We start from the raw sequence: 20,080 nt of genomic DNA on the forward strand, positions 1-20,080 counted from the left end.
TCTTATTTCTTTTTATTATTTTAATTTCTTCTATGTAAAGCACTTTGAATTGCCATTGTGTATGAAATGTGCTATATAAATAAACTTGCCTTGCCTTGCCTTGCCTTGCCTAAATAAATCAAACAAATACTGTAAGTATGTGAAACAACTGACATCCTTTTTCCAAACTGCTTGTTTTATGCACTGTAGGATCGCATGGGATGCTGGAGCCTATTTAAACACACATTTGACACAAATAAAATGAAATAACCTCAGGTAATTTATGACTTTATTTAAACATTTAAGCCAAATTAGCTAACAAATCACAGTTCAGGAAATGTTTTCACAGAACAATCACAGAGGTAAAAAGAGAAAAGTCATTATTTTCGCATTTTAATATTCAAAAGTGAAACGTTAAGCAACCTTTAACAAACCTATAGCATTACACATTCACGAACATTTGCTATTTAAAAGATATGAAAATGAAAATAGGACAAAATGTATTGCTTTGAGATTCACAAAAAGACCAATATAATTTCCTTGGCAATAAAAACAAGGGCAGTTGTGGCAGATTCTCTGTAATTTGGTACACTGCAATCACAAAACGTGTCACAAACTCACCTTAGAAAGGTACACTATATGTAATGGAAGCACATACTGCACATTGGGAAAAATTTCACACAAAACACTTGCCCGTTTACTCCGAAAATGAGGAACGATATTTAATGGATGAATTACTGTGGAATATATAAAAATAGTGTTACATTAAAAACTACCTCTATAATTAATTTGCAAAGCACAATGTAGAATAAAAATGTAAAAAGAAACAATAACTGTGTCTAACTTAAAGATATAGGTAGATATTACCAACTAAAAAGTTATAGTTATCATGCTTAATTTCATTAAATCCAGTAAATTTCAGGAAACAAGTATTTAATAAAATCCCCAGTACTTCAGGAAAAAAAAAATAGTTGTAAAATAATTTGCATGATTTAACATTTGAAAATGTAATAGAAAACTTCACATTATATAATTGGTAGGTCCCTTAAGAAATGCATAGGAGGCCTGTATTAATACAAGACCCACAAATCTGCTAAACAATTTTTGCCCTAACATAGCGTTTTGATCTGCGTCCAGGTGTCAAGTCAGTTATAGCTTTTCTTTTCCTCTGTTTCGCTGTTTGTTGTTCTTCTGACTCCTCGGAATCGGATTCATCTTCCTTAGTGTTCTTTTCAGATTCATGCATTTGCAGTCTCATTGATCTTCGTCTGCTTGAAGATGTACTTGAGCTGCTCTGAAGAACATGCTTTTCAATGGCAAGACCTTTCTCATCCTCATCAGAGACATTTTCTTCACCTTCATCAGATTTTTCAGCAGGTGTGAATACGATGTCTTTTGCGGCCTCCGTGGCCACTCTGCTGTCCTCCTCTGCTTTGTTTTCTTCTTGATCAGATGTTTCCTCTACCTCCAACTCTAAAGTGAAGCCCGACTCAAGCTTTTGCTCTTCTGCCTCCACATGTTGCTCTATCACTTCCTCCAATTCACCTGTCTCTTCTACTTTCCTGCTATTTTGCTCCATAAGCTCTTCGTTATCCTCATCTGTCTGAGGTTTATTTACTCTTTTCTCTTTATGCTCCTCTTGAGATTCACCTGCATCTGTCTTGGTGTCTTCATGGATTTTACAATCTCCATCTGATTTAGTCCCTTCTGCATTTGTTCCTCCACCCAAATTACTGTCCTCAAAAACTGCTGCAGAAACATCTGAGCTCAGCTCTACGTTGTCTGCTGTAAATGTCACTTCTACTGTCTCAGTTTGTTGCATAACTTCTCCCTTGACTTGCTCGCTATCTTCATCGTGCTCTTGTTTGCGAAGACGTTTGGATTTTCTTGGAGCAGCCGTTTCAACAGTCACTCTTTTTCTCAGGGTTCTCCTTTCCACTGTTGTTTCCTCCAAATCAAAAGAACTTCCTTGCACTGCTCCCTTAGTTTCTTTTTCCTGGAGTGGTTTCTCTTCCTCCTGTACACTAGAGACTTCCTCCTCCTGTTCTTTAGGCACCTGTACATCTCTCTCAAGATTTTCCTCTTGAGTCTTGTTCTGCTCAGTGTTTTCTGGGCTGGTTCTGTTACTTTCATTGATTTCAAACAGGATTTCATTTCCTTCCTCTACAGTATCATCTTTTGTCCCTGTTTCCTCTGCTTTTCCTTCTATATTTACCTGAATAATGCCTTCTCCCTCTTTTGTCTTCAAATTTTCTAATTCAGTATCAGTAATGCTCTCTTCAGCATTTAATGCCTCATTCTCCTTCTCGATATTTGAATCATCAGCTGATTTCTGTTTTGCTGAGTCATTTTCATTTCCACATATGTTGTCCTTTGTTTCTTTTTCTGACTCCACCTCTTGTCTGTGGAGGCGTTTTGATTTTCTTCTTGGTGTAGACTGGACTGTTACTGTCCGGTATCTGAGACTTCTTCTTGTAATGAAGGGTGCCTCTTGATCAGAGCTTTCTAAAGCAACCTTCCCCTCCGCAGCTGTTGTCTTAAATTCACTTGTCAGATTGGTTTCCCCCACATTTTCCTCCTTTGACACTGCTTCTTCTTCTTGAGTAGCATCCTCTTCTACTGAGCTTGTTCTTGCTTTATCTTCTCCCTTCTGTTGAGTATTCTCCTCTTGTTTCTGGTCTACATTTTCCTGTTGAGGCTCTGCTTTTTCTTCATCTTGAACTCCCCCCTCTACAACTTTTTGTGTTTTATTAATTTCCACCAGAATTTCATTTTCAGTTGTTTTAATTGAGCTCTCGGTCTCATTTTCTTGTTCATCTGTTGATTTGTCAGGCAAAGCTTCATCCACTTTTCCCTTATCATTTGATATGTCTCTCTCTTGCTCATATGAAGTAGTTTCCACCTTTCTACTCATGAAAACCAAATCTCCATCTTCATCAAGACTTTCCATGTTGGTCTCTACAGTAATAATTGGTACACAGACATTCACGGTCTCTACTGTCGTTGATGAGGTTTCTTCATTTCTACTCCTATCTGCATCTTTCACTGGTTCCAACTCTGCTGTGTGAAGACGTGTAGATGTTCTGGTCTTCTGTGTAGATGTGGCTGGCTGTGCACTGATCCTCAGACTTCTCCTTGTGATCTTTTCACTTTTATTGTCATTGGTTTCAGAGATTTTCATCTGTGAGACCTCCTCTACTGGAATGGTGGTCTCCTCTATAACGTATGTTTGCTCCTTGCAAACCACTGAAACTTTATCCATCTCCATGTGTTTTTCTGACTCATTTTTAACCAATGACTCATTTTCATGTTGCTCTAAATTGGCTTCTTCACTTCCCATCTCAGGAGCCGCATTGTTCTCTAAGCTTGGTTCCTTGTTCTCCATCTTGTTGATTTCTTCAAATCCCTGTTCTGCATCCTCATCAGGTTCAACATTTTTTACATCCTCATCAGGTTCTCCTTCTACAAGTGGGACAACCTTCTCAGTATCCTCTTCCACTGGCTCCAATTCAGCTAAACGTGTTTCCTCATTCTTCATGTTGACCTCTTGATCCATTTCTTCAACTGTCTCTTCTGTCATTGAGATTGCTTCAGTTTTATTCTCGGTCACCACTGTGTGTCTTTCCTGATGTTCAACATCTACTTCAGCTTCTTGATTTTGTACACGTCTAGATTTCCTTCTTGGTGGAGACTGAACTTTTATTTTTCTATGTCTGAGACTTCTCTCTGTGCTGACTGGTACCTCCTCTTCTAAGATTTCCTGGACAGCTTCTGGTGCCTCCTGAGCAAGACTGGTCATCTCTACATCACTGTCTGTTTGTTTCTCTTTTAAAGCAACATCTTGATCATTTTCTGTCTCCTTAATTATATTTGCTTTGTCTGCCATTGTTGTTGCTTCTGGATGTTCTTCAGATGTTACAGTTTCTTCCACATCCTCATCTATGACTGCCTTATATTCCTCTACAATCTCTGTCTCCTTTACATAACTTTGTCCTTCTAAAACTTCTGTAAGTTTCTGCTCCTCAAATGTTATGTCTTGTTTATCAAGTTTGTTCCACTCTTCAACTGTGTTTTCTTCCTCCATTTTGTCGTCTTCTTCCTCAGGGGTCTTTTCCGTATTTTCCTCTTTTTGTAGTTCTTCTTGCTGTTCCTCATGTTCGGATGTCTGGATACGTAGTTGATATTCACTTTTATCTGGTTCATCCAGTTCCAGTTGTTCCTCTGTCTGGGAATTCGTTAAGACTTCTGGACTGTCACTCTCTCCTTCTGTGCTTTGAGAAAGGTTGTTTAAATCTACAAGTACCACTGTGGCTTTTTGCAGCTGTATTATTGGAGTACCATCATCTTTCTCTACCTCTTCATCAGGTTCTGCTTCTACAAGTGTGACCTCCTCTAAAATCTTAGGTGCCTCCTTTTTATTATCTGTTTCTACACCCATCAGCAGTACAGACGTCTCAGGTCCAACAGCTGAAGTTTTCTCAACATTTGTGTTTTGTATTTCATCAGGACTTTCCAAGTTGGTCTCTACTGTAATTATGGGTATACCCACATTCACAGTCCTTTCTGTTGTTGCTGAGGTTTCTTCATATTCATTTCTACTCATATCTGCTTCTTTTACTGGTTCCAACTCTGCTTTGTGGAGACGTGTAGATTTTCTGGTATTCTGTGTAGATGTAACTGATTTTGCACTGAGCCTGAGACTTCTCCTTGTGATCCTTGCATTGTCACTTTGATTGGTTTCAGTGCTTTCCACCTGTGAGACCTCTTCTATTTGAATGGTGGTCCCCTCTACAACATGTGTTTGCCCCTTGCTAACCACTGGGTTCATCTCCATGGGTTTTTCTGTCTCAGCTGTTTCTTTCTCATTTATAAACAATGGTTCATTTTTCTGTTGCTCTAAATTGACTTCTTCTCTTCCCATCTCAGGAGCCGCATTGTTCTCTAAGCTTGGTTCCTTGTTCTCCATCTTGTTGATTTCTTCAAATCCCTGTTCTGCATCCTCATCAGGTTCAACATTTTTTACATCCTCATCAGGTTCTCCTTCTACAAGTGTGACAACCTTCTCAGTATCCTCTTCCACTGGCTCCAGTTCAGCTAAACGTGTTTCCTCGTTCTTCATGTTGACCTCTTGATCCATTTCTTCAACTGTCTCTTCTGTCATTGAGATTGCTTCAGTTTTATTCTCGGTCACCACTGTGTGTCTTTCCTGATGTTCAACATCTACTTTAGCTTCTTGATTTTGTACACGTCTAGATTTCCTTCTTGGTGGAGACTGAACTTTTATTTTTCTATGTCTGAGACTTCTCTCTGTGCTGACTGGTACCTCCTCTTCTAAGATTTCCTGGACAGCTTCTGGTGCCTCCTGAGCAAGACTGGTCATCTCTACATCACTGTCTGTTTGTTTCTCTTTTAAAGCAACATCTTGATCATTTTCTGTCTCCTTAATTATATTTGCTTTGTCTGCCATTGTTGTTGCTTCTGGATGTTCTTCAGATGTTACAGTTTCTTCCACATCCTCATCAATGACTGCCTTATATTCCTCTACAATCTCTGTCTCCTTTACATAACTTTGTCCTTCTAAAACTTCTGTAAGTTTCTGCTCCTCAAATGTTATGTCTTGTTTATCAAGTTTTTTCCACTCTTCAACTGTGTTTTCTTCCTCCATTTTGTCGTCTTCTTCCTCAGGGGTCTTTTCCGTATTTTCCTCTTTTTGTAGTTCTTCTTGCTGTTCCTCATATTCGGATGTCTGGATACGTAGTGTATATTCACTTTTATCTGGTTCATCCAGTTCCAGTTGTTCCTCTGTCTGGGAATTCGTTAATACTTCTGGAGTGTCACTCTCTCCTTCTGTGCTTTGGGAAAGGTTGTTTAAATCTACAAGTACTACTGTGGCTTTTTGCAGCTGTATTGTTGGAGTACCATCATCTTTCTCTACCTCTTCATCAGGTTCTGCTTCTATAAGTGTGACCTCCTCTAAAATCTTAGGTGCCTCCTTTTTATTATCTGTTTCTACACCCATCAGCAGTACAGACGTCTCAGGTCCAACAGCTGAAGTTTTCTCAACATTTGTGTTTGGTATTTCATCAGGACTTTCCAAGTTGGTCTCTACTGTAATTATGGGTATACCCACATTCACAGTCCTTTCTGTTGCTGCTGAGGTTTCTTCATATTCATTTCTACTCATATCTGCTTCTTTTACTGGTTCCAACTCTGCTTTGTGGAGACGTGTAGATTTTCTGGTATTCTGTGTAGATGTAACTGATTTTGCACTGAGCCTGAGACTTCTCCTTGTGATCCTTGCATTTTCACTTTGATTGGTTTCAGTGCTTTCCACCCGTGAGACCTCCTCTATTTGAATGGTGGTCCCCTCTACAACATGTGTTTGCCCCTTGCTAACCACTGGGTCCATCTCCATGGGTTTTTCTGTCTCAGCTGTTTCTTTCTCATTTTTAAGCAATGGTTCATTTTTCTGTTGCTCTAAATTGGCTTCTTCTCCCATCTCAGGTGCCTCATCATATGTGTCCTTTGTCACAGCTACATTTGTTTCTTTGTTTTCCATTATGTTAATTTCTTGAGCTTCTTTTTCTACTACACCCTCTAGGGGTTCTGCTTCTACAAATGGGATCACATTCTCAGTAGCCTCTACAGTTGATTTTTGAGGTGCTTTCTCTTTATCTTTTTCTGCACCTTGATCCACTTTGTCAGCACTCTTTTCTGCTATTAGGACTATTTCAGTTTTTTCTTTATCCTGAGTAAGACTGCTCACTCCTTCATCCTCATTCCGGTAGATTTCATTTTTAGTGCTTTCCACCAGGTTGTTCTGAGCTGGCATTGTGGCCAAAACTTCTGTTGGCTTTTGCTCCTCAAATGTCATGTCTTGTTTATCAAGTTTTTTCTGCTCTTCAACTGTGTTTTCTTCCTCTATTTTTTCTTCCTCAGGGATAATTTCAGTGTCTTCTTGTGTTTGTATTTCTTCTTTTTGTTCCTCCTCTTCTGATGCCAGGTTGCACAGATCTACACTTTTATCTGGTTTATCCAATTCCAGATGTTCCTCCAGTTGGGAATGTTTTAAGGCTTCTGGAGTTCCAACCTCTTCTGTATTTTGGGAAAGTTTGTTCAAATCTACAAGTACTACTGTGGCTTGTTGTAAGTTTATTACTGGAGTACCATCCTCAATCTCTTTCTCCTCATCACGTTCTTTTTCTTGATCATCTATTTCTACACCCATCAGTATCTCAGATTTCTCAGTATCAACAGCTGCAGTTTCCACAATGTTTGAGTTTGCCATATCATCAAGACTTTCAAAACTGGTCTCTGTTGTAATAATCGGTAAACAGACATTCACAATCTCTTCTGTTGATGCTGAAGTTTTTTCATCTTCATTTCTAATCATGTCTGGTTCTTCCACTGGCTCCAACTCAGCTAATTTTGCTTCCTTGTTTTCCATCTTATTGACCTCTTGATCAATTTCTTCAACTCTCTCTTCTGTCATTGAGATTGCTTCAGTTTTATTCTTGGTCACCACTGTGTGTCTTTCCTGATGTTCAACATCTGCTTCAGCTTCTTGTTTTTGTACACGTCTAGATTTTCTTCTCAGTGGAGACTGAACTCTTATTGTTCTACGTCTGAGATTTATCTCTGTGCTGACTGGTACCTCCTCTTCCTGGACATCTGTCTCCTGAGAAAGACTGCTCATCTCTATGTCACTGTTTGTTTGTCCAGCTAAATTTGCTTCCTTGTTCTCGATTTCTTTAACTTTTTCTGTTACATCCTTGTCAGGTTCTGCTTCTACAAGTGGGATGTCTCCCTCAGTAGTCTCTGTAATCTGAGGTGTTTTCTCTTCTGTAGCTTTCAGCAGTTCAAAACTTCCAGATTCAATGACTACTGTTTCATCAACATTTGTGTTTGCCTCATCACTCTCATCTGGACCTACATCCTCTGCAATAACTTCATCACTCTCATCAGTCCTGAATTTGGCCTCGTGTTGTGGCTCAACACATTCTACCTGCTGAATCACTGCTTTGCTAAAATTTTCTGAAATTTCAGGAACTACATCTACAGTTTCCCCCTGTGTGATTTCAGCGTCCATAGTAGAATCGGTTTCCACTGTAAGCTCTTCTTTTTCTCTGTATTCCTCAACCTCAGATTCTGATTCTGCTTTGTTAGCAAGAGTCTCCGATTGATCTGTCACCTCTTCTACAGCTTTTGTATTGTTACACATTTCAACAGTCCCACTCATAGCCTTTTCCTCTGCAGGTTCATCCAGCATTTTTTTTATTTCCTCCTCCTCTGTCTCACACACAGGTTTATCTTCCTCAACCTCTTTGTTCTTTTCTAAATTCTCATTTTGTTCCTCTTCAGTTCCAATACTCATCTTTACAATTTCTATATCCACCACAGAGTGAAGTTGGCTTTGGTCAATAGACCCTATAGTGGCTCCTTGTTTTACAACAGTGTGCTCCACATTAACAATTTCACATTCCTCTTCACTGCCTCTCTGGCTCTTTATTTCCCCAGCTGTGGTGAGGTGGGTGACTGGAGTCCCCTCTGATGTAGCTGTGACTGTGTCTTTTTCCACCTCTTTCTGTGAACTTCTAAGCTCTGATATGTTTGTCACAGTTGCAGTTACTGTGTCTGTTGTACTCTGCCAAATTAGAGAAGATGGATGTTAATTACTGTACTGAAACTGTAATAAATTTAATTAAACAAAGTACATAATAATACTGGTCAAGCTGTTTAGTAATGAAAATACATGAGCCATAGGTTTATTTGGTTGAGTTCATACCCTGAGTACAGTTTCTGATTCTTTTACAGAAAAAGTGTCATCAAGATGTTCCTCAGTTGCCACCTCAATTGGACTTTCAACTCCTGCCTCAATGTCTTCCACCCTTTGAGAGACATAGTTAATTGTACACAATGTAGTATTTAATAATGTTATGGTATTCGGCTGACAAGTAATATGATACCTGATTATGTTCTTTGAAAGCCTCTCCTCTGAATTTTCTCTGATACCTCTGCGTTTCAGGCTGCTACCTCTGCCACGCCTTGAGACAGGTATGTCATCTACTTCTGTAACAGTGAAGAACATCAGTTAGATTAGGCAGGAGAGTCTTTATTGAACAAATTATTGTTCAACAAAAAGATGATACTTGCCTTTGGTGATGTCTGTAATGGTCTCCTCCTAAAGTTAATATCAACATTAGATATAAGATTTACTTCATAATATACTTCATCATTTACAGATTCAATATGAATTTAAAGATTCAGTCTTTTTTTAATGTGCATTGGATAAAAAATATTTAATATGCATCCATCTTGACATTTATATAATAATCAAAATGTTAAAAATTGAATCAGTTGCCAACTCATTTTGTGAGTTGATGAATTTAATTTGCACATGCCAGCGTGATGTATCCTGATCTTCCAGCAGAAGCAACTGGATAAAATATCCTGAATGATATCGCTTCCACAATCTGACTTGTGATGCAGCCTGCTATCACAATCACACCATGTGCGTTCATTTGGCCAGAGGAGGGCTGGTTCCCCAACAGAAACCGGTTTCTCCCAAGTTTTTTTTCTTCTCCATTCTATCACCTGATGGAGTTTGGGTTCCTTGCCACTTTGGCTTGCTTAGTTGGGGACACTTAATAGTCAGCAATATTACTGACTTGACTGAACTGACACTATCGGATCAGAACTGACTGGATGATGAACTTCATTGGTTTCTTCAGAGCTGCTTTATTGCTGAATTGAACATTTGGGGAATTGCACATTGTTAATCATGTTGAATTGTTCTGAATTTGCCAAAAACGATTTTGAGCTAGTTAATCAAAACTATTTTCTGTCAACACAAAGTTAATTAATACAAAGGTAAAAGAATCAGAAATTCATTTACCACTATCTCCACTGTGTATTCAATGGTTTCCTGAACCTTTGTGATCTCAATTTCCATTGGAGCAATGACAGCATCTTCCTCAAATTTCAGTTTGCTCACAACCTGGTCCTTCTCTGCTAATAAAGAATGACATTATTAGGGCTGCAATCCATTAAAAAATTTAATCAGAGTAATTGCATGATATGCTAATTAATTCATCAAATGTATTATCAAAAGTAATCGCAAATATCAATATTTGCAGAGAAAAACCACCAGATTAACGTAATTCAAAGACATCATTGTGTCAGACAAAAACACTGAATAGACAAAAATGGCTTTGGAAGTCAATGTATTGTTTGTTCCCTTTCGTGGTCACTCCGAGTTACGTCGGATGACGACGAATGGGGTTTCGCTTAGAAAGCCTATCACCTTCGAGTATAGAAAACGAGCCAATGGCAATGAAATGCCATGGGTCTGCGGAATTTGTATAGCGCCCCACCTCGTGGGTATATAAGGAAGTATGCCGGCAACATGCAGATATGTTTTCGCTTCGGAGCCGAGAGCTATTTCTTCACTCCAAAAGCCAAATCCTGAGTTACTCTTTATCTCTTCATCCGTCGAGACGAGCGAACTCTCCAGTGTTGGTGTGACGGCGATCTCCAGCAAGTGCACATTACCCTGCTGATCTGTGCAGTGATCTGCCAGTTAGTGTGTTTCTCCCTGGTCGCTTCAACATCCGCAGAGTTTTTCCTCTCACAAAAAGAGCTTGCACGCGGCACGTCTTTTTAAAGATGCCTCGCCCGTGCACTTCTGGTTGTGGTCGCAATGTGCCACATTTCGGCTGGTGGCCAGGGTGACCTGAGGGTGACGGTGTGGAACAAACCGCCGACTCATCCACGGTCCACACCCCCCTCTCCAGCGCCGGTACCCGCGAGTGTTCAGATTGAGATCGCTGGTCCCTCTACGGAGGCCCCGCGTATCTCTTTCAGCGATCCAGAAGAGGATGCAATGTCGATCACTGCATCACAAGGCGGGCAGGAGTCATCGGGAAGTGATGATTCGGCTGTGCTGCCACCTTCGGGTGTGCCAGCATTGCCCGAGTCAGATCCCGAGATGACGGCCATGCTTTCCCGGGCAGCCGCGGCCATTGGGCTCGAGTGGTCTCCGCCACCCGACCCTGTGCGCTCGCGGCTGGACGATTGGTTTTTGGGTGCGGTCGCTGACCCTCGTCGGTGTCCAACCCCAATACCTTTCTTCCCGGATGTGCATGAGGAGGTCACGCGGTCCTGGAAGACACCATTGTCTTCCCGCGATCGTTCGTCGACCTCCTCCGCCTTTCCTCCCCTCGATAAGGCTGCTGCCTGTGGGTACACTGGGGTTCCCCCGGTGGAACGTTCTGTCGCGATGCAGCTGTGTCCGGCAAGCGCTTCCTCTCGTGGTGACCCTAAGCACCCATCCAAAGCCTGTAGATTTTCGTCTACCCTGGTGGCGAAATCTTACAGAGCAGCGGGACAGGCAGCCGCCTCTTTGCATGCCATGGCCATCTTGCAGGTCTACCAGGCCCAGATGCTCAGGGACATGCACGAGGGCAGGACTGACCCAGGGCTCTTTGATGAGCCGCGTGCCGCCACCGACCTTGCTCTCCGGGCAACGAAGGTGACCGCACGCTCCCTGGGCCAGGTGATGTCCACAGCTGTGGTCCAGGAGAGACATCTCTGGCTGAACCTGGCTGATATGCGGGAGGCCGAGCGGACTCGTCTGCTCGACACCCCCATATCCCAGGCCGGCCTCTTCGGCGGTGCGGTCGAGGACTTTGCCCAACAGTTCTCGACCGCTCAGAAGCAGACTGAGGCTATCAAGCACATTCTGCCCCGACGGTCCGCTGCTGCCTCCACCCAGCCGTCAGCACAGAATCCTCAGCCTGCTCGCCGCCGAGGACGCCCTCCTGCGGCTCCCGCCCCTCCCGCACGGCCACAGCAGCAGACTCCACCTGGGCTGCGTCGTGGAGAAAGTCGCAGGAAAGCGCCACAGCCCTCTCCGGCCCCGCGCCCCGATAAACGCCAGGATAAACGGCGCCCCTGAGACTTTCTCAGGAGATGGTAGCAGGGCCACTCCTTCCCCCGGTGGAGGGCCGGGGGAGAATCTTTTGTTCTCCACTCCCCGCTGCTCGTCCAACGACGAGCAGTACCCTAATGTGGTTAAAGAAAGAACTGGTTCCCCCAACCCTGAGAACACAGAGTTCTCGGACCATAGTGCGCGCCGCCCACGGGTCCTGCCACTATCGTCCCCCTCTGTCACAGAGTTCTCGGATGACAGCATGCGCCGCCCACGGGCCACGCTCCTCTCATCCCCCTCTGTTGCCAGACCCTTGCCAGAGCACGCCCCCGTGGGACGCTGGTCCTCCCCTGGCCTCCTCTGGCAGGACGCGGCTAATGACCGTGCCCCCGCACAGGGCCGCTATGCCACCCTCGCCTGGGCCGGTCATTCCGCCTCGCTGTACCACCGACGGTACGTCTGTGGTTCGAATGACCCCACTGGCGCAGTTTCTGGGAGCCTGGCTAGAGCTCCCCAGACTGTCCCGCTGGGTCGCGAGAACCATCAGGCTCGGCTACGCGATTCAGTTCGTGCGGTCTCCTCCCCGCTTCAGGGGAGTCCGCTTCACTATGGTCGGTGGCAATGCCCCTGTCATGAGAGCGGAGGTCGCCACACTACTGGCGAAGGGGACCTGCAGGCATTTTCGGTTGACGAAGCGTGCCTGGAATTCGGACCGGCTAACTCTCACGTGATCCTGAGACCCCGGCCTGGATATGTGCCCAAGGTTCCCACCACACCCTTTCGAGACCAGGTGGTGAACCTACAAGCGCTGCCCTTGGAGAAGGCAGACCCAGTCTTGGCACTGCTCTGTCCAGTACGCGCCCTCCGTGCTTACGTAGACAGAATGCGGTGTTTCAGGACCTCAGACCAGCTCTTTGTCTGTTATGGTGGGAAGCTGAAGGGAAAGGCTCTCTCCAAGCAAAGGTTGTCTCACTGGATAGTGGACGCCATTGTTTTGGCATACCAGCAGCAAGATCGACCATACCCCCTTGGTGTGACGGCCCACTCCACTCGGAGTGTGGCATCCTCTTGGGCTCTAGCGCATGGCGCCTCGCTAACAGACATTTGTAGAGCTGTAGGCTGGGCGACACCTAACACATTTGCGAGATTATATAATCTCCGAGTGGAGCCAGTTTCTTCTCATGTACTCGCTTCAACTAGCTGGTACTAGATTCTGCTCAGGTGTCTTCGCTTGCTCGCCATTCCTCTCCATGGATGGGATGCATGCAATATTTCCTCAGGTGAGCCTCATAAGCCCTGAGTTTCCTCCAGCACTGTTGACGTCAACGCCAGAGTTATGCCACCGGCACCTTTTGCGCTTGGCTAGGTGCCTCCATGTGCATGGTTCCCCCTCTGGGCGACCCCCACATGTGTATTTCCAATGTAAGCCTCTCTGAGCATGTGTCTTTCCCTCGGCAAGCCACCTTGCCACCCCTGGGGTTGAAATATTCCACCTGCGGCTGGACACTCCAGTGTTACTCCATATGCTGCCCCTCCGGGTCATATGTGTATTCCAAGTCCCCCCCCCCCCCCAATAATTGCATATTTCCACTGAGATATGCTTCCCAGTGTACCTTGGTATTCCTGTGTTAAGTAGGACTCCTTCATTTGTGCTAGTCTCACGACAGGGAGCTCAGACTTACGCAAGAGACTTCTTTCAAAAACATTAAACCATCTTACGACCTCAATGTTTTGAACAGTAGTGTATGTTACGAATCATTCATCTCTGCACAGGAAGACAGCCGAGGTGGCGTGATTAGACTGGGGACCCCATTCGTCATCATCCGACGTAACTCGGAGTGACCGCGAAAGGAAACGTCTCGGTTACATATGTAACCCTCGTTCCCTGAGTAGGGAACGGAGACGCTACGTCTCCCTGCCACTTCCGCTGTACTGCTGGGAATGCCTGAGTTCAGTCTCGGTTCCTCAGAGAAGAAACATATCTGCATGTTGCCGGCGTACTTCCTTATATACCCACTAGGTGCGGCGGAGTTACGCTATGCAAATTCCGCAGACCCATGGCATTTCATTGCCATTGGCTCGTTTTCTATACTCGAGGGTGATAGGCTTTCTAAGCGAAACCCCATTCGTCGTCATCCAACGTTTCTTTATTTACATATCACTGAAGCAGAAAATACAGATATTTTCCTTACCTTTTAGCTTCAACTTCTGTAGCCTGTTTGCTATTAGAGTTCTCTGGAAAGGGCTTCCTATTTTCTCTACTTCCCACAGAATCTCTTTGTCTGCTGGATGTATACTGAAGTACTTCTCACAAACTGTAAAGAAAGAGTTTGGAGATACAGAACGTTGAAACCAGGAATAATATCTGTTATGTGAGCAAAGGTGACATTTGACCATAAAGTAAGTCTGTTTCTATACCTTTATAAATAGCTTCAGAAAGAGGAAACTTCAACCCTATATACTCCTTTCTGAAGCTACCAACAAAGTCCTCCAGTATCTTTACGCCATGACCCTTGCCCCGGTGACACTTCCTGACAAATACTGTGTCCATGACAGGAAGTTGATAGCACTGGGTCAAGAAGTTTCTGCACAAGCTACCTGTAAGTAAAGAGTAATATGATGGGGTTTTTTTTATGTAAAAACAACAAGTAAGCTCTGGGGGGGTTATATGAGGCTTTGAAGGAACTGTCATTACCTTTGGGTTTGTAGGAGTAAAAGCCAATGGCCTCTCCATCCTTCCATAGTATTTTCGCACTTTCATGCTCACAATGGCAGAGAAAGGAAACATCTTCACTGCTCTTCTCATTTCTCAACACAATTCTGTTGAGAACATATAGGACTATCCTCTCCCCAAGAGTGCTGACCTACGATAAGCATGGCACTAGTCTTGTAGTAGTTATAAAAAATGATTCAACTAATTCAAAATAAGCATTACTGGCCTTGCATAAAAAAGAGAAAACACTGACCTTGATCAGACCCGTTCTTGAGGGCTCTGCTGTTTTAAGAACATCTTCAACTCCCCACCACTGACCCAACAAATAAAGCCCAACAACTGCAGGTATAATGTGATAAGTCTGGTAAAATATACAGCATTAACATCACAATATGTTACAAATGATTCCGATTTTCATAACTTCTGACCATTTTACCTTTGGTAAAGTCATCAGGTAAGAACAGTGCAAGGAGCTTCTTTTTAGTATCTGTTCCATATAGAGGGACAAAACTCACATTGCAGAGTCCAATCTCTATCTGTCAACAAGAGAACATACTTGAAAATGTGAAAATGTTTTAAAGCCACATTCATATAAGAATTGTTGTTTATTGCCATCAAGGAAAAAAAGAAAATGCAAAAAATATATTAAGCTTTCCTGAGAATTATATATACATTTTGAAGGGAAAGGATGCAGACATTATAGATAACACCTCACATCTTACCTGTTTGGAATCAGGTAGGCTGAAGTACTCAGCTGTGTCAGGATTTCTGTAGAGAGACATGTATTCATCGGCTGCCAGCTCTAAGAACTCGTGATCCACATTTGTCAGAATATCTACAGGGAATGCCATCCTATGGAAGAAATGATAGTATGTGTTTTTTTTGTTTTTTTTTTAAATACCACTCACATAATATCTAAACTTGTATGTCTTATCTTGGCTATAAGTCGTAAACGATAATGTATGACTGCTTTTTGTCCCGTTATCACAGCTTTTTGGACAACGAGGTTGTTAATCAATGGTATTTGCTTTTGCTGAAGCCAGCAGCTTATTTTTAAAATAATCGTGTTTAAAAGCGAAAAAAAACAACCTGCATTACCCATGATGCTTTATAGAAAATTACACCAATCAGAGAGTCGAAAAAAGCAACACATGCCAAAATAGATTTTTAGCTCCCCCCACTCCCATGAAACACTGCAAATTACATTATCATTTAATCATGTAATCGGAGCCGATCTTGCTACGGTTTCAAAATACTTATGTTTGTACATAGGCTATATATATATATAATTTGTGCTAAACTTATATATTATATTTTAATATAATATATATTTATATATATTTATATTTATATATATATATATTTATATATATATATATATTAAACCAACACTCATAAATGAGTATTTTGTATTTCTCCATCATTTTTTTATTTGATTATTTATGCTGTTCGCAATGCTTCATGGATTACCAACTCTTTCCCTCACTAAAGCTGTTACACAGTCTTCTTTGTCTTTTTGTCTGATTTTCAGAAATGTTTTGCTTCAAATCAAAGTTTTTAGTGTTGTGATTCACCTCGTAGCTGATTGGCTTGGTTCATGGCTTATCACCTCTTTAACAAAGACTTTTTTTATAAATCCCTATTGGAAAAATGAATGGAAAAGATTACTTCCAGAACCAGCACCGACGCAAAAGGAAGCGGACGATGTTGCACTCTATTACTCCAGTCTTTAGTGTCACATAATCCTTCAGAAATCATTCTAATATGCTGATTTGATGTTCAAGAAACATTTATTATATTATCAATGTTGAAAACAGTTGTGCCGCTTAACATTTTTGTAGAAACTGTGATACATTTCTTTCGGGATTCTTGATTCTTGCCTGATGAGCATAGTGAAACATCATTTTGTTTGAATGGCAGAATATGCATAGAACCCTTTAAACATAAAATGTACAATAAGCAAAGATTAATTTTCAACCTTAAAAAAATAGGATTTCAGAAATAATCGAGATTTACTGTTCTGAGATTCATTGTTCAGAGTAGATCCCATTATCACAAATGTCATGTTGGCATCTAACTTAGAGTTTGGCACTACAAAGCAAGAGGCTTCATATATTTTAAAATGTATTTACCTCTTTAACTGTAGCTTTTTTGGAATGTGGTAAATGCTGCTTGCGACATAAGGCTAAGAATTGCCCTTGAGTGATAGAAGTGACAGCTGCTTTTGACAATGATTATCGCACTGGAGATAGAAAAATATATCATGGAGAACTTAATGAGGAGGTGTGGCACACCAGAATGCCTCATCTCAACCACATAGACATTAGTAGTTCTTTTGCATTTCATAAGTAGCTCTAGAGTCCTGGAGCTGAAGAACATAGTAAGTGGGAGGAGCAACATCTGTAACATAAACACTAAAACAAAGAGTCGTCTGTGCTGTGGGCCCCTTTTATGGTTTGGCACATTCTTTTAATGTGTAAAATTGTCTTACATTCTGCGTCCAAGGCTTTCGTCTTAAAGATCAAGTCTGTAATTTCAAGTTAAATTTAAAGTGCAAATCGCAATGATAAATGACATGCACTGTAAACGCTTTCAGCATTATTAGGGAAAAACATTGAATACAAAGCAGACACTCCAGAAGCTACAAGAATGAGTCAATATGTAATTAATTATGCATTATGAGCACAGACTGAATGTCAGCTTGTGCCTGAACCAGTCAATACAAGAATGTGTTGTTAGTAAGCCACATAACAAAGTGGGTTTGTTCATGTATGTGCCTATACATTTGACAGGGAAATTAGTTAAGGGCTGCCTTATTAATTAGTCAGTGGCCCTTCTGTCAGGAAACATTACCAGTGAGGCAGAAGAGCAAACTGTGTGTGTGTCTGTGTTTTTGGGTTTGCTGAGAACCAGATGAACACCTTCCTCATGTACACACCTGCAGGGCAACTGAATATAAATATCAGCTCTTTGCAGAAACCTGCTCACTGTAAACTACAACTGTTTGTCTGGAAGATTTCAAACATAACAGCTAACCAGCTCTGCAACTTGCAACTGCAAGGTTGTCATGATGTGCTAGATTAACAAAATTGATGACAAGAAGTTAATGTCAACTTCAGATGAACTCCCTCTTTTAAAAGCCAGTCATGTATGGATTCATACTATCAATTCAAAGCTATCAATAAGGTTAAAAAGTTGCTCTCCAATTTAAAAAATGCACTGCATTCTTATATTATCCATGTAAAAGAACAGCAGACTTTTATGAAATGTATTGTACACAGAACAAATTTAACATTGCCCATGTTTAAAATCCATGTAGAGGTGCTTTGCATTTGGCATTTACATGTGACATTGTAGGCCAACATGAAAATAAGTAATGCAAAAATTCTACACATCCACTCAACACATATGTGTGCTATTGGTATCAACATTTATCTTGCTGCATGCATTCAAATAAAATAAATAAATTAAATTAAATTATTAAATGACTTTAAGATAACACTTGTGAGCAGTCACCTGAAACATACCACCAATTGTAATATATTATACAATACATATAGCCTTTTATATTATATTATACAACGTACACACTATTTTAATGAAGCTTTTTATATAAAGAAAGAAATCAAAGATAAAGTTTGAAATACAGAAATTCCAGACAAATTTCATGTAAAGCGCACGCTTTAAAGTATAATGGAAGAAAAGGTCCCTAGGGTCGCCAATGAGATGCATGGGGCCCCTAACAAAAGCAATGAAAGGTTCGGGAAAACAGAGTGGGTGTGTGCGTCCCGCCACGCTGCAGGAGGAATCCGTGCATTTAAAGTCCCACGAACCAAAACAAACTTTAACTAATTCAACACTTCTTACATATTCCTCGATCTGAGCTAGAGACATTTATGGAGAAATACTTTAAAATAATCTAAATCTATACGAGAATATCCCTAAAAAAAACCTTTGTCTGCTATTGAACGAGAGTCGAAGTGTGCTTCGAGAGGTATTGAGTAAGGATGGCCAACTGCGCTGTGTAAAAAAAGAAAAAAGAAAAAAACCTTTAGAAAAACATCTATATTTAACGAGTGTGGGCCTTTCGAGCGAATAAGCTCACTCTTTAGGTGGACCGAGCAGGATTCGTCAAGTAAAACGCTGGCAAAATATGCAGCCCCCCGAAAGCTTGCAATTGCATAACATAGCCTACAGCGCACATGTGTCATTAATAATGAAATAGTTAATTAAAATTTATGGACTTGCTCTTACATGTTCTGCAATTGTGGAAGAGTGTTAAAACAGTTTAACGCAAAAGATTCTCGACATAGAATGACAAGCCTTGGGTAAAAGTGAAGAATTTGAACAAATATGCATGATGCATTAAACAGCGGACCTGCTGAACTCGAGCAGGAGCGAGAAGAAGCTTAGTAAACAAACACTAATCCAGTGCGCTGATGATGCAGGCTTGGCACGTCACGCCATTACTCTGTTCTGATTTGAAGAACAAAAATAACGACAAAGCATTTGTTATAGAAAGCATGCGGAACTTACCTGCTTGTTTGTTTGTTTTTTTTAATTCCCGTCGATTAGGCTATAATATGTTTTAATTCCCGTAAATCTCCGTGAATGAATATTACGTGGCTGTTACATAGTAGTTGTGTATTCAAGCGCGAGCTCGAGCCCCCTCCCTCACTCTCTTTCCCTCCACTTTGAGAAGCGCACGAGCAGCCAACGGGAGATGAGCGCACAATCGCGTTATGCAATCACATTCACACACACTGCTCAAAACCTTCTACATTCTGGGAATTAATCTAGAACGCGTTTGATATTTAAAACAAACATAGGCCTATTTGAAATAGCACATTTTTATCCACATTTCATAACTAAATCTTAAGGAGAAGCTGGGCCTATCAGAAGAAAAAAACAATCATAGCTATTTGTCAAATGTAGAATCTGACTTCACCTGAAAGAAAATCTGATGCAGAAAATCAATCAGAGAAAGATGAGACTGTTCAGACACCATAATGTGCAATGACAGAAAAATTATAACTGTGGTATATAGCATGCATGCAAAAATTAAAATATGCTTTGAGGTTCCTAGAACAATTTATATGCAACATATTGGGCGGGGCCCATGGGCTGCAGCCCAGTCAAGCCTAATGGTAAGTCCGGCCATGCATGCATGGTTTACAGTCCAAACAGTAGAGGAAGACCCAACATAGGCTTTAGCCTCATCAGCTAGTGGGCAATTTACTTCACATAGGCCTATATCATTTAATTTGTGTGACAGTTATTGAAAAACAATTGCTATTACCTTCAACAAAACTGAAAAACATAAGTATTTTGTCTCAAAAGATCATCTTGCGAAAATATTACGGTAGATCATTATTACCTAATCTTTTTTTTTTTTTTTTATGCACACAGTGAAATCAAGGATCAGGAATTTTGCAATACACAGTGACAAACATAACATA

The 20,080-nt window shown here is 41.5% G+C and overlaps 1 protein-coding gene across 2 annotated transcripts; it reads right to left on the minus strand.

Annotated features, from left to right (window-relative positions):
* Nucleotides 1-251: 251 nt before the first annotated feature.
* On the minus strand, nt 252-19,317 carry LOC311294211 (uncharacterized protein). Of its 2 annotated transcripts, none has more exons than XM_084414945.1 (12): nt 19,158-19,317; nt 15,344-15,473; nt 15,058-15,157; nt 14,875-14,960; nt 14,604-14,772; nt 14,327-14,506; nt 14,101-14,223; nt 9,875-9,987; nt 9,133-9,160; nt 8,946-9,048; nt 8,765-8,867; nt 252-8,623 (listed from the first exon to the last, which is right to left on the minus strand). In XM_084414945.1, exons 2-12 carry the CDS (start codon nt 15,470-15,472, stop codon nt 1,073-1,075), a joined length of 8,685 nt encoding a protein of 2,894 aa, XP_084271071.1. In that variant the 5' UTR covers nt 15,473; nt 19,158-19,317; the 3' UTR covers nt 252-1,072. The 2 variants fall into 2 exon arrangements, with proteins under 2 accessions (XP_084271071.1, XP_084271070.1); XM_084414944.1 differs by having other exon boundaries at nt 9,875-9,990.
* Between the last annotated feature and the right edge of the window lie 763 nt (nt 19,318-20,080).

The sequence above is a fragment of the Rutilus rutilus genome (genome assembly GCF_951802725.1).
Source record: "Rutilus rutilus genome assembly, chromosome: 7".
Classification (NCBI taxonomy): domain Eukaryota; kingdom Metazoa; phylum Chordata; class Actinopteri; order Cypriniformes; family Leuciscidae; genus Rutilus; species Rutilus rutilus.